Source organism: Erpetoichthys calabaricus, chromosome 17, assembly GCF_900747795.2.
Source record: "Erpetoichthys calabaricus chromosome 17, fErpCal1.3, whole genome shotgun sequence".
NCBI classification, from domain to species: Eukaryota; Metazoa; Chordata; class Cladistia; order Polypteriformes; family Polypteridae; genus Erpetoichthys; species Erpetoichthys calabaricus.
The window spans coordinates 19,389,209-19,404,671 of record NC_041410.2 but is presented as its reverse complement, the minus strand read 5'-3'; the positions used below and the strand labels follow the sequence as shown (position 1 = coordinate 19,404,671).

Here is a 15,463-nt window from a genome sequence, read left to right as displayed (position 1 = left end):
CTGTTGTGCTGACTATTTTAACAGTTTCATTAAAACTATCAGCAAGTTTTGTAAAGCAGTTCACAAGATTCAGAGAGACATCAACATCCCCTCATGACAGGGACTGCCATACAGCAGGCTTTCCACCACTTCTCTTGTAGGATACTTTCTACTCCAGCTTTGTTACCCTTTGCACCAGATAATCATCACCAGTTTGCTGTCATGATTTAACTGCCCACACAAGTATGTTAAACACTCGCTTGGCATGCATACTTACTTGATCAAAGGCAGTGAAAAAAGTACATTGCTAAAGTAATGACAGAAAAACTGCCTCCACATAAATTGAATTATTTGTATAGTAAACTTTTAATATTTATTGGAATACAGTATGAGGAATAGTACAGGGGCATACCGGTTTGAATTTCCTCCTTACAGCTCTTGCGTTTTGGGTTCATATGCCAAGTTTGTACATCCTCCCTACATCTAATTGTTGGGTTTTGTTTTCAGATTTTCTTGATACCTCCCACATGCTAAACACAAGTAAGTTAGGTTAAGTAGAGCTTTTAAATTGTTTAAGTGCCTACTCTTCAACTCTCTCACTATGATAGATTAGCATTGGTTTAATTAAGAATTGGGTCCTATCAAGACCATGACACTACTGTGATAATGGATCAGGTATTGCTTTAAGGAAAACAAAAGAGAGAAACCCTAAGTTTAACAGAGATATGACAATCAGTTTTGGTAAATAAGGAGGAATATTTTAACAAGGGAAATACAAATATCTACCAAATCCAAATATATCCAAGGGGATACATTTTCAAATACAGTATGTTGTCCAAGATTAAGTGGCAGCAGATTCTGTGTGTCTATCTCTGATACAACTGAAAAGCAGAATAAAATTGCCCATAATATTTATCATACTTTTTTAAATTCTTAATTTGTATAGCGTTACTATTGTCCATTATAAGATATGCTAGCATTTTGTATCACCCTAGTCAAAAAAGTAAGATGGGCAGTAAGCACAGATGAAAAATAATTTGACATTAGTATGATTCTTGAGGAAGTTGAGCAATAACATCACATGTACTACATGAAATGCTCAAAAATAAAGGTGATAACGTTTCCACCCAATAATCCTGTTACAATCTGAAGCTGCCATAATGCTGGATAATTAAAAGCAACAGCAACACAGCACTTAAAAAGGCATTAGGATGATTGGTTAATGAAAATTTGACAAATAACTAAACATCCTGCAGAGTGAAAAAAAATAAACGGATGTTGAGATGGGGACAGCTGCCCTGAAGTGTTCCAGCCAGATATATATATATATATATATATATATATATACATATCACTATTTTATATAGAACCAGTATTAGTACAGTGATGTACTATATTAGCCATTTATGGATGCAATGAAAGGTGGAGCAAAATGCCACCTTTTATTGGCTAACTGAGTAGATTACGATATGCAAGCTTTCGAGGCTGCTCAGACTCTTTCTTCAGGCAAAGTGTTAACATACTGTATATAGTAGTTTTCATGTTTTATCATTTTCTAACCTGTTTAATCCTAACCAGGATGGCTGGAGGGCAGGGGCCTATCCCAACTAGCATAGAGCACAAGGCAGGAACAAACCCTGGGCAGGGCTCCAGTGCATCATAGACTTTAGGTATTTAATAAACAAAAGAGTGGGAGCCTTAAAGCATAGGATCTGTTTGCTCATAAATATTCCTGAACTGTCACTGATCTTAAGTCTTTAAAACTCTCAGCTAGAATTTCACCTTGCTTCTTTAAATGGTGTGGGTTAAAACAATTCACTAAATATTTAGTCACTAATATACAAAGATCACTTTTTGACTAAAGGAGTAGTGTATATGTGCCAGGTAACACTTAGTTATGATGCCTAATTAATACACAAAGTACACTAGAGCAGACCAGTTAAAAGTTTTACTTTTGCTATACATGAAAGTAGTTTGACTTGAAGATCATAAGATTGTAAATGTTTGATCTGATAGCAATAATAGCACGTCAGCCAAGCTTAGAGGCCAACCAAAAGATGACACAGCACACACTGACTGTCATTAGCCTCTAAAATGAAACACTGAAACAAAAAATTTGCTTGAACGTACAAGTTTTAAAGTAAGCAGAGCAAGATAAGTGATGTAAAACAAGAGTCTCTAGAAAGGAGATAGATAACAAATTACAGTATGTTTAAACAAAGCCATGTAAAAACTGCTGACCTCTGCCTCTTATTATATACTGCTCTGTATGTCTCTTCAATTCAACAGTAATATTAGAAATCTTTGAATTAGATGCAGTTATGTTTCCCATTAAATAATCAGCTATTTAGCTTTGGTAGACACAACAGCTAAGGATTGTCCCAGTAAAAGGCACGAGTTCAGTGTGCCACTAAATAATAAAAGGAAAGAAGGTTAAATACACAACATTTAGGTTGTGCCAGGAAATCTATACAGCAAAAGCATTGTGTCTTTAACCTTCTTTCCTTTTTCGGTGTAGAAACAACCTTTTTCCTTTGCAGATGCACACTGACGTAGCCCTACACTAACTCACAAAAACACACAGACTGTATATATTGGTACAGCTGGGCCCTACAATACTACCATTCAAATGAATAGCACCTTTGGATTAGAATATTTATTAAAAAAAAACATAGTAAATGACACATTGGAGGTCCCCCACACCAGAAGATCCCAAGAATATAAAAGTCACTTTAATGTGTGAAAATGTGTGAAATATCTCTTTTTTAGCAGGCAATATAGAAGTGACTTAACATGATAAATAAGATTAAACACGATAATCTACCTCAAGCCTAGCAATCTTTTCTCTGCCCTTGTTCTCTTCTTTCTTAGTCTGATCGATAATTTTGTTAAGTTCAACAATTTCAGCCTCCAAGGCCAGGATTCTCTTCCGTAGTCGTTCATTTTCCTCAGTCAGTTGTTTCACCCTGCTCTCAGCAGCTATTCGTGCTTCTTCAACTGCAGTCTTCTCTTTTGATATGTCTATATGATTCTGTTTGGGGAAAAAAAAACACCACAAATCAGTTACCTTGTAAAGTTTACTTGTTGCACATATGTGGACATTTGTTATTGTTATTTAGCCGAGGAAAGCGTCAAACTTGGTCACGTGTGGCTTATTGAGATTTTTAATTAAGTGAAATTAAAATTTAATTGACAGTAAAACTAAAAGGACATCAACATCAAATTAACAGGAAGAAAAGTAAAACCTGAGCAGAGCTTAAAAATGTGCTGGCATCAAATAAAAATCTAAAATATAATGTACACTGCAGCCCATATATGAATGTATGATAGCCACAAACAAAACAGACAGGTGGTGCCGAGTGTGAAGCAGTGCGCCTCAAGAGGTACACAGTGAGGCAGATGACGATGTATTGAAGGACCCCTGAAAGTTTAAATAAAAAAAAACACTAGAGTGAATCCAAACAGAATTGTTATTACTTCCTCTGCAGCACAATCTCATTGTCTCTAAGTTGAGACTTTACACTAAAGATTTTGCACTATTTATAAAAGTAGAAAATGAGGAGAAATCTAGCAGTTTTTCATATATTTTCTCTACTATTTACCAACTATGCTTTATGTCACTATGTGGCATTAGCTTTTGATATTGGTTGTTCATCAAGGTAGTATATTAAAAATATATTAGAAAAAATAAATAAATAAATAAAAACCTAATATTCTGTACCCACTATCCTACTGACAGCCACAATAGTGTTATTCTGGTGTTTCTCTAGACTATAATAATATACTGTAATAAAACGTTACACTGACATGTTACACAAAAACATGGCAGCTCTTATTTATAGCTAAATGATTCCAGTGCAATATGTATGCCTAATGTAAGCATGGCCTAAAAATATAAAACGTGCATGAATATTGTGCCTTTGCACTAGTACCTTGACTTCAGGGGGGTTTAAATAATAAAAAAAACACACAAATTGTCAATAAAGGCATTTGAAATTAAAACTGGAATTCAGCTGTAAACTCTATAATAAGATGTAAATGAGGAGGAAATAAGACACTTAAAATTTGTAATTCTGGGTAGATTTATTAAGTATTATTACTAGCTAATCAATCATGCCTGGTTATGTGTACTGACTTTTAGGTTTTCAGTGCTAATTAAAAAAAATCAATATATGCAAAATACAGACACGTATAAAGCATCAGGGAACACATTGTATCAGATGATCAATATATGCATATCATTAACTTATTCTGTCTATTTTGTTCTCTTTAGAATTCCAACCAAACAACTGTTTATGGCGCTCATTTGTCTTCTATAAGGATATACAAATTTCTCTACCCATAACCCTAATCTGGCAGTCAGTGCAGCCAGTGTGGTGTAGTGGTTAAGGCTTTGGACTTCAAACTCTGAGGCCATGGGTTCAAACTCTGCTACTAACACTGTATGACTTTGAGCTAGTCACTTGACCTGCCTGTGCTCCAACTGTAAGACCAATAGAAATGTAACCAATTGCATCATGTTGTAAGTTGCCTTGGGTAAAGGCGTCACCCAAACAAGTAAATGCAAAAACCAACACTAACCCCAAGAAAAATGCTGCAGTAATGCCAGTGCAACAAAAACTTGTGAAGCCATACAGTACAGAATTTTTGGATGGTGTGTAAATATTTATTTTAATTATTGGAAGGTGTGTGGATATTTAATTATTGAAAGGCATGGATATTTATTTTTGCAATTACAGTATGTGACATAAGAAAATAATTTCCTTTTAGTAAGCTTAAAATTATTAACTTTAGACGTCCTGAAAATTAATGAACAAACAAACACACACTCGCCTTCTTCCATCAGTCTAGGACAAATAAATGTTAATGACCCCTGTTGGGCTTTAACTCAGAATTTCATTATATGTCAAATGTTTTTAAGTTTTATGAAAGCACTGTTTTTGTTCTACTAATGTCAATTTGAAAAATAAATTGTGATCAGACATCCCACAATCCACACATTAATCCAAAGTAAAAGCCACACCATTTGGGAAAAGAATCAACTAAGTTTCTGCCATAGTGCTATGTATCTAATGTTGCAAAAATAGTTTTTAGATCAGAGATGAGGAGAAAAAACCTTCAAAGGAAAATTCAGTCATAAGGATAAGAATATGTTAGACATTAATGTTATTGTTAATAACGATAACCAATTACATTCATATATTGTTTTTCTGACTTACTCAAAGTGCCTTACATTGACAGTGTGGAGTCACTTCAACCACCACAAATATGTATCAGCCACATGGAGCATTGTAGCACCAGTATGCTGACCACACACAAGCTATCATGTGGTGAAGGGGGTGAGAGGGAAAGTTATACAGTTAGAGACAAGACATAATTAGGGGTCAGTGATGAGCAATTCAGCGAGGACATCGGGAACCCCAAGCCCCCTAAATAGCCAATACCATCACCTTGATGTGGTGGTGGGGCTTGTGCACCTTAGTGATGCTCAGATCTAGGTTGTCTGAGGCTTTGTGCTCCAGGTAGTGTTTCTTTTGGAAAACAGGTATGGGCTGAAAGACCAGACAAAGAATGGTTCACATTGACCCTCATGAAGATACAAATTTAAAGAGTGTTCCATGCCCGGGATAGGACCCACTTCTGCAGCCAGGTCTGGAGGTGGCATTCGCCGACAAGTTCCTGTGTATCGGGCAACACACATAAACCAACCAGGCTCATCACCTGCAAGACGAAGGGTGAGGGTCAGGTGCGATGCCTTTTACCACCATGACCTTAATCAGGAGACGTGGAAAAGAAAATGAAATGGGAATAATGCATTGTGTAACCTCCTACAGAAAGGCAGAAACTTTTGTTTACATCTCATCCAAAGGACAACGGCCAAGTCTTACAGCTCAGCATCCTCGTCAATGCACTAGGACATTAGGATCAACCTGCACCCTCTCTTGGCCTTACCAAATCCTCTTTCACTAGCAACCCAATCTTTTCCTAGGATGGTCTCCCTTCCAAGTACTGGCCTGGTCCAAACATGCTTAACTTCAGGTGGATCATCTATTCTGATGTGCATGTGATACAGGCAACTGCCTATACTGTATACATCAACTTTGAAGGGCTAGCAAAAAATATTTTAGAAGAAAAAGTTTTTTCAAGTTACTAGCACTAGATTTGCAGATAGGTTCATAATGTAAAAATGATCGCTTATTATAAACTGAAACAGAAACAGATGAAAGTATGAGATAACCAAGTTGAATAAAATATCATTATTCACAGCTTATCTGCATATTATTTTTTGTCAGCTCTAAACTAGCCCAGTATGAGTAGGAGTATGTTCGCACATGACTAGGCCTGTCCATGGCCAGTTCGTTCCTGCCTTGTATCTAATGCTGCTGGGATGGATTCATTAAATGAATGGATGGTTGTTACAAGGTCATGAATCATAATTAAATACACCAAACCTCACATGAATTACAGATTTCCCGACAACATATTGGTAATTTATCCCACTTTCTCTTCTACTAGCTTTTCCTACAAAGGTCATGGGTTGTGCTTGACCAGCACAAGCAAATACATACATGCACATACAGCCTCAAGTTTGTAGCCAAATAAGATGTGTAGATAACTATATGGGGAGAGCAAATCTAAAGGCATTGTTATTGATTGTTTTGCAAAACCAAGAGTAAACTTTATGCAATAAGCATAGCAGCATACTCAAACACTTTTTTATATTCAGTTACGAAAAGTTGATTATTTTTACGGAGCAGCGTGTCATTGATTTGGTATATTCTGAATGTTAAAGAGAAAAAAAAGAAAATCACAAAGGAATTTAATACTTGACCTTGAAAATGAACAAAATGATTTATAATATTAAGTTATTCAGGTGACAATAAGTCCTCCATCCATCCCAGTCAACGGCAACTAATTTTCTGCAGATCATTTGTTTTACCAATACATACCCTCAAGAAAAAAAATAAAAATGCTGCTGCTTAAACCAAAGACTGGGAGATGCCTTCTGCTTAAATAGTAAAAGTTTCTTGTAATATGTGTATGCTCAGCAGCTGTAGTGTTGCATTACAGTATGTACAGAGCTCCAGAAAATAAACTGGCCAAATGTGAAGTGTGTATGAAAATGCCCTGCTATATTATTCATTCCCTGAAGTCTGTCCCAGCAGCTGTCTAGTGTCTGCTTACTGCATAACAGATACGTATAACAAGGCAAGTTTTGATCACAAATACACTGTTCTGCATTTACTGTCTATTTAACATGCATTTGTCCCATGTCAACATGAGCATTTGTCCTAAAATGATTTCACTCTGCCCTGCCACTTCTGTCATTTCAACTCCCAGATGCCCTCTGGTGGTAAAGGCATGTTTAACTAACTGTGACATGCTGGACAGTCTTTAGCTGTGGTCTACCATAACTCTAAGCTTTCTTGTTAAGTATAGAAAAGTGACATCTAGCAATCACTCACCAATCAACATTTCCTTTTAAACAATACCTTTCATAGCTAGTACTATTTACAGTGTGTTTTGAATCCAATCCAGGCAACACAGGTAAGGCAGATATTTAAAAAAAGAATAAAGTGTAAATACAAAAAAAATAAAAAATGTAAATATCAAACATGTACAATAAAGTACAGTAAATAGCAAAAAATATATATATATTTAGTGTGACCTTCCATTGCCTTTAAACTGTATCAATTCTCTAAATTGACAGGATGTTTTCTCCCCCCTACAACCTGCCCTAATCCATTTCTGGACTTTGGCTGCCTCGTTTGCTTCCACCTCTCCAATGAATCTCATACATCCTCAATAATGCTGAGATCAGGGCTCACAGGAAGTCGTACCTTCTGTTGTAGGATTCATTGTTGTTCCCTTTATTTTTCATGACCTTGGCCACATGTCCAGAGTCATAATCCTGCTACAGAATGAAGTTGGGGTCAAGAAGGTGCCTCCCTGATGATGCCGTGTGATAGCTTTGAGTATGCTTGTGTTTCTCATCATTGAAGATTCCATTATTTCTGACCAATTGACCTACTCCTTCATAGAAATGCAGTCCCATATTTGCAGGGAACCTCCACCATATTTCACTGCTGGCTGCAGTCTCTCATCCATTTACATTCTTCTAGCTCTTCTATGGACAAACTGTCTCCTGTCTGAGGAAAACATTTCATATATGACTAGCCAGACCAGAATACTTGCCATTAGGTATTGCCATTGTTCAGTACCTTATTCCTTTTGTGTTTGTGAGTAGGTGAGTCCCTCTGCTTTGTTTCCACTTGGAGCAATAGCTTTTTGGCACCAACTCTTTCATGAAGGCAGCTTTCATAAACGCTTTTCTAGAAGTGTAGTGCATACTTGCGTTCCAACGGTTTCTGTGAGATCACAGGCAACACCACAACTGGACTTTTTTTTCGAATGGACAATAGTATGATGCATCTCTCATTTCTAGTCCTCAGTGTTGTCTGTTTCCTTGTCCTTGTTAGGATGATCTTAAACAGCACATCTTGAAGTTCTTTTCCGCTGTGAAATTTCTGCTTGGGAGATTTCTTGCTAATACAGGATGACCACCCTGTGTCTTGATCCTATGCTCAATATTGCCATGGTGTAAGAATGGATGATTTCAAGTTTAAAATCTCCCATCTGCCACTCCCTCAGCTTTTAGTTTGGTTGTCCTTCAGTAGTTTGATTCCTGCTACAGCCATTTCCGCTTCAGTTAATCATTGTGTTCAATCAGCTCATTATGTCCTTGATCATTAGCACAAGTTTGTTATATTTGTTTAATCATCCACTGGGCTATATGCCAACAAAATCATTCAAAAGAGGACTGTAACTTAATATGTTACTTTCTTTAATACAATTAAAACATTTCAGCATGATAGAAATTTGCTCTTTTCTACTAATATACTAATGCAGAAGACAACAAATAAGCATCTAAGACCAAATTAAAAAAAAAAAACACTAGGATGCCTAAGTCTTTTACACAATACAGTACAATACAAGGTATACTGCAAAAAATAATGAAGGAGACTGTATAAAGCCCGCAAAATGTCCAGGAACCCATTCAGACAATGAGATATGACAAGCAATACACGCAAGAGCTGTTTGATAGAAATGATATTGAAATCAGCACAGAAGAGTCAACTTGATTTCAGAATGATATTACCTGAGAACAATAACCCTAAAATAGAGAGTGAATGTAACTTCCTTCTTAAAGCTCTGGCTAGTATAGCCTCACATGTGCAGACCACAAAGCAAAAACAGATTTGAACTCAAAGAGCATAGAAGCAGGTCTTGTACACAGCTATCTGAGTATTGCATCCCCAGCTTGGATCTTTTAAATTAGACTGGTACTCCCATGATCTGCCTTAACGTCAATATAATGTTCAGCTGACCATTTTGAAAAGCAAGGTGCTCTCCAATCCATTTATATTAACACACAAAGGCGTTATAGGTGCTGACATATGAGAATGAGAAACCAGAAACCCTTGGAATGTCAGAGATTTCCACACAAAAGCCAATTCTCCAAAGTACTGAAAGGAAATCCAAATCTGAGAAAGCAAATGGGGCACATCCAGTTCACGCTGCAGCCAGCTGAGTAGAAAGCTTACTCAGCAGGTTTACTCAAGGTGTAGTATTACGCAGATAGACGGCTTTTCTTTAAAGCCCCAGCCATGCAGCTGATAAAAGCCTCAAAAGAGCTGGGCACATAAACAGTGACAGAATCATTCTACCCAACTAGTCAAGGATATTTGAGCAGTGAGACATTCAAGGTTATACTCTGGAAGCACCTAAACACACTAAAAGGTAGATCATTAACTACACAAAAGGTTTTCTTCATTAAAGCTCCTCTAATAATATCAACTACTGTAATCTTATTCGACACATTTCTGTCTCAGCCATGTTGTGCCCTTTTACCAAAATGGCATGGCACTCAACTCCCACCTCTTGTTTTGGTGGGTGGTGAGCACACTTGGTGCATGACTTCTTTAGGGAGAATGCAACTGGGCTTACATATGTCACATCGCTACCAGGCTCCCATGTGAACAGCAACCCAAGACTTATCTCTAGGAGTGGATTGCTATATCCCTGTTCTGAGAGGTTCAGCTTGATTTGCCGAGAACCATTATGGGGGATATATTTGTCTTTGTGTGGCCAATTATTATCATGCTTCTGAAGACAATGACTGAGGCACAAATACCATTCCACCATCTGAAAGGTCACACTGTGTTAACAAGATTACATCCCTGCCACATACAAACTCAGTTCTGCACAGATGATGAAAATGATGTTCAAATCTTCAAACTGACAGCAATTAGGGAAGCGTTAAAACTTGGAATGCTGGATCAGTGAGACAGCAGCACTAACTAATGTGACACCAGTCTTCCTACATTTATATATTTTTTAAGTTCAGTTATTTTTCTTGGTTTCAAATTACTTTGTTGATTTTTTGGACAGTTAGACTCCACTGAACAGTGACAATGGAAGCTGCCTTCCTGTTTGGAGATTATTGGTCATTTTCTTCAGATAGCCACAGTCGCACAAAGCTAGTATTCAAAACTTATTTCCCAAGCATACAACCTTTTCAATAAGATCTTTGCCCTCCCCTTAGATGACTTCCAAACCTGTGTGGAACATTACCCAGGCAAGGAGAAACATTAATTATTCTACAGCAGATTCCACCAGAAGATAGAGATCACCAGATTTGTTAGCTTGGATGATGGACTGCCTGTTACTTGGCTGTAGTTTATCCACAAAACATTGTGAGAATGGGAAATAGCAGACAGACAGACAAAGTACTTTATTTGTTCAAGGGGGAAATTTAGCTTTTTACTGAAGCACAAGAAACGCTACAACAAACAACCACCACCCCTCAAATATATTTCATGAGTTTGCCAAGACAATAAAGAAATAACACACATACAACTTAATGTATCTCAAAACAAACCACACAGCAGTCTCTCCCTCATTCAAAGTTATCTTTGAATAACACTCTTTAATTATTCTGAACTCCATTATAAATCAAAATCCATTAGTCAGGAGTAATAACCATAACCAAACACATGCCATTTATTGAGATTTCACAGAACAAGGCAATTGGATTCAGATATCAATGGGGAACTCTTGACATCTGGAATGAGAACTAGCTGCCAGTTAACAAAGGGGTGCAGAAAACAAGGTACACAATCAAAGAGCAACACACTTTATAAAATACAAACAAATACAAGTGATACAAAGTAGTGACTAATTAAAATAGGAAAAGAAGCACCTAATTAATGGAACATAAAAAATAAGATCTTATTTAATCTACTAATTTGTTTGCTTTCCAGACCACATTATTGAGAGATGTGAAACACTTGGTAATTGTTTGGCTATCAGTGCACTTGTGGCTTAATATGCATTGAACCATACTAAAATATAATTGTTAACCTAATGCTTTGAATATTTTTATGCACGCAGAAGTCTTTTCCTATAAACAGTATAAATTAGTGCATAAACTGGAATGATTTAAGTCACCAATTACACAACTCCCTGGGAAATTTGACTCACTTAATGCCCAAAAGCTCTGAGAGGAAAGACAATGGATAACTGTTAAAATGAACTACAAAGCAGTTTAATATTACAGATTAAAGCTCAAAGGCATATAAAGATTGTTTACAGAAAGGTTTCAATGTCTGAACGAAATCAGTAATATTCCGTCTAGACCTTTGCCAGAAAGCCACAATGAATCCCTTCACATCCAACTTATTGGGAAAGATGAATTCACTAAGGAAAGGATGCATTAAGAAACAGTGAGCATAGTCTGCCGTGGAAATGAAAAAGTGATGCTAGAAACACCCTGGCTTAACTCCAAACTTCTTTCGCATATAATTATATTAGTAAGTCCATATTTATGATGGGGTCTCAAAATACACTTTAATCCATCTTCTGAACCAGCTTTTTGATAGTCATGGTTGTGTGTAGTTAGAGCTTACCACTGCATCCATCACAAAACACAAACTGCCTTGCATGGGAAAATTACAGAGTAACCAATGAACCTAACATCATGCCTTTAAATTATGGGATGGGGGGGTGTGGAGCAGGAAACTAAGGTGAACACAGGGTGAATATTCAAACTGCACACAGAAGGCAGTTGCACTGAAGTTTAAGGCATCATTTCAATCAAAACTGCATTTCCTATTAATAATAATAAAAAAACTAAATTGTTAATAATGCATAAAACTATAAGAAAATAAGCAAATTGTTTTGTTTGTTGCCTACTAACTTATAACCATCATATATAATTGCATTGGTATCAACAATTTTTTCTTTTTAAACCACGGTTTACTAATATTTGGCAAATAGTTATCTAAATTTTGTTTCAGTTTACAATGTGTTTAAGTGAACATCTAATACAGTACATAAAAAGTGATTGGTATTTTCGATCACACCATTCAGAGCACAAAGACAAATACGCATGCAGAACGAATGCACATAACTAGTGGGTTGCATTTCCATGTTGGACAGCGACTGCAGGGAAAAGTTCAGGAACATGATTCAGTGCACACTAACAAAAATGATACATTTCTCCTAACTTTGAGGTTTATTACTTGTGATTACAAGCTAACTTCTTTTGAAGAACTTGTGGCTATTAGTCTCCATCGACTAGCCAGAAATTCTCTTTGAGGAATGGATTTGTAAAAAAATTTTAACATATATTTTAAAAAACCTTTTGCAAACATCATGTCCGCAATCTTGGTATTATCTTTGACAGTAACCTCTCTTTTGAGAAACAGATTAATTCTGTAGTCAAGAGTTGCTTTTACCAGCTTCGTCTTTTAGGTAAGATCAAGCCTTTTTTATCCTCTAGGGATCTTGAGAAAGCTACTCATGCTTTTATCTTTTCTCGCATTGATTACTGCAACTCGCTGTATTCTAGGATTAGCAAATCACTAATACGCAGGTTACAGTTGGTCCAGAATGCTGCCACTCGTTTTCTGGTTGGGGCAAGAAAGTCTGATTCTGTTTCTCCAATATTAGCTTCTATAGATAGATAGATAGATAGATAGATAGATAGATAGATAGATAGATAGATAGATAGATAGATAGATAGATAGATAGATAGATACTTTATTAATCCCAGGGGGAAATTCACATACTCCAGCAGCAAAAAAAATATTAAATTAAAGAGTAATAAAAAATGCAGGTAAAAAACAGACAATAACTTGAATAATGTTCAACGTTTACCCCCTCTGGTGGAATTGAAGAGTCGCATAGTTTGGGGCTGCCTGTCAGTTTTTGAATTGATTTTAAAATCTTGTTGCTAGTTTTTAAATCTTTACATGGGCTTGCTCCTGCCTATTTATCTGAATTGTGTGCTTTACACCAGCCATCTAGAGTGCTTAGATCTTCTGGTCAGTTGTCTGTTGTTGTCCCTCGTACCAAGTGTAAAACTAAGGGGGACAGGGCTTTTGCAGCTGCTGCTCCTCACCTGTGGAACTCTTTACCTTATTACATAAAGGAGTCATCTACAATTGAACTGTTCAAAACAAGATTAAAGACTCATTTCTATTCACTTGCATTCCGTGACCTTCAGTAATACTGATGGTTTCCTCATTGTGATTATGTAACATTACTTCTATTTATTATTTATTATATTTATGTTCATTTATTTTATTTCTATTTATGTTATTTATGTTAATTGTATGTTTATTTCTTCTATTATTGTAAAGCACTTTGGCCACAGCATTCCTATGTTGTTTTAAATGTACTATATAAATAAACATTGACAACATTGCAAAATGTATAAATCTGTGCTTGCAAAATGCAGACATGAAGCATAATTTCCTGTCTGAGTACCAATATCTTAAAATGAACATCTTTGTCTGTATGTTGCAGTGGAAACAAGAAAAGCTGTCAGGCCTCACTGTCTCACATAAAGCTTGAAGAGTTATGAGATACAACAGAAATTAGCACTTAAAATGACTGCAGGTCTGAGGAGGTGACATGAAGACATATTTGTTTACCTGATGGAATTAATAAACATGGAGTCAAGCATACCATCCCCTGGGGAGAAAAAATAACAAACCACACCATCCTTGTGATAAACAGATAACAAGCAACACAAGCATCGGGGAGGAACAATAACAAGCTAAAGATATGGAAGGCAACAATGTGAAGAAACCAAATGCAGGAAAAGATAATGAGCAAAGGGACTATTGGAGCTTGATCTGGCCATTAATGTGAACAGATTTTAACCAATAACAACTCATGTAAACAAGTATGAGACAGAAATTTAAGACTATTTACTAAGGGTATGCACAGGCATCCAATACAGAGACATTTGATGCAGCACAGAGAGCATCATTATGGCTTGCCTACAGTACTATAATGAGTCCAAACCAAGATCCAGAAGAGATAGAGGAAGAAGCAAGAAGGGCTTTGGCAGTGGGTCATCCTGGGTACCAGTGCCTCCATTGACTGCTGAATATCCTTATGGAAAGTATACTCAGAAACTTAAAAGCTTTTCAAAACATAACAAATCACTTTGACTGTGACAGCCCAGTTAGAAGTTTTCTTTCTTTTTAATTTTCTTGCTTTACAGTCATTCTTGTGTTTGTTCAGACAAAAAGTATGTGTGTATATTTATTTACTTACTTACTTATACTGTATACCTATGTATGTATTTATTTATTTAAAAAAACTTCTGTAAAAACCCAACCACCCCCCCCCCCCCCCCCCCCCCCCCCCCCAACCCCGGGGATGAATAAAGTTTTATCTAAACATGCTGTTGGATTGATGATAATTTCTATTGGTAATGTTTTCTGATATACTAGCAGAGCTGCCAGTTTGTAAATAAAAAGGAAAGTTGGTTTTGGAGTGATTCTGTACTGGTAAATGCCACTGCCAATAGTCTATGAATGTGGTCACTATGAAAGATACACTATTCGATGAATGAACTGAGACTATCAATAAAGAACCCTGTGAGTAAATTAAATTTACCATGTAACACTTAATATCACACATAAAGAGCTTAATCCAAATGTTTTTTGTAACTGTGTTTATTAATGAAAGGAGATTTATTAAAAAACTAAATGAAATGTTTCAAAACACTCTTTGGATCAGAGTTTGTTCTGCCCATACATACTCAACTTACACAAATATTTTAGAAATCCTTCTTATAAGATTCTGAAGAAAGGTAAAGAAATAATTCAAGCGTTTTTTTCAGCTGCAGTGTCAAATTAAGTTAACACACACTTGCTTCATAGCTTCCTGTCTGATTAACATATAAACTGTTACTTAAAAGAATACTTAAATCACATGCCTAACCCAAAAGAAACAGCATGCAAGATGATAAAGACCTTCCTGGATCTACCACTAAGATATCAAGGTTTATTTATGACTTACTTCACCTAATGTAAAGACAAATCTTGATAAAGAAACTTCTCAGAATGTTTATTCCTGAAGCAAACCTTAATTTATTAGGGAATTGGGACAGGGGTTCTTTAAA

General features: G+C 36.2%; 1 protein-coding gene across 1 annotated transcript in view; it reads right to left on the bottom strand.

The window, feature by feature from the left end:
• The window catches only part of cgnl1 (cingulin-like 1), a 102,655-nt gene that overhangs the window by 31,407 nt on the left and 55,785 nt on the right, over positions 1-15,463 (bottom strand). The window contains 1 exon segment of the mRNA XM_028822808.2: positions 2,804-3,010. Coding sequence (XP_028678641.2) covers positions 2,804-3,010 — 207 coding nt within the window.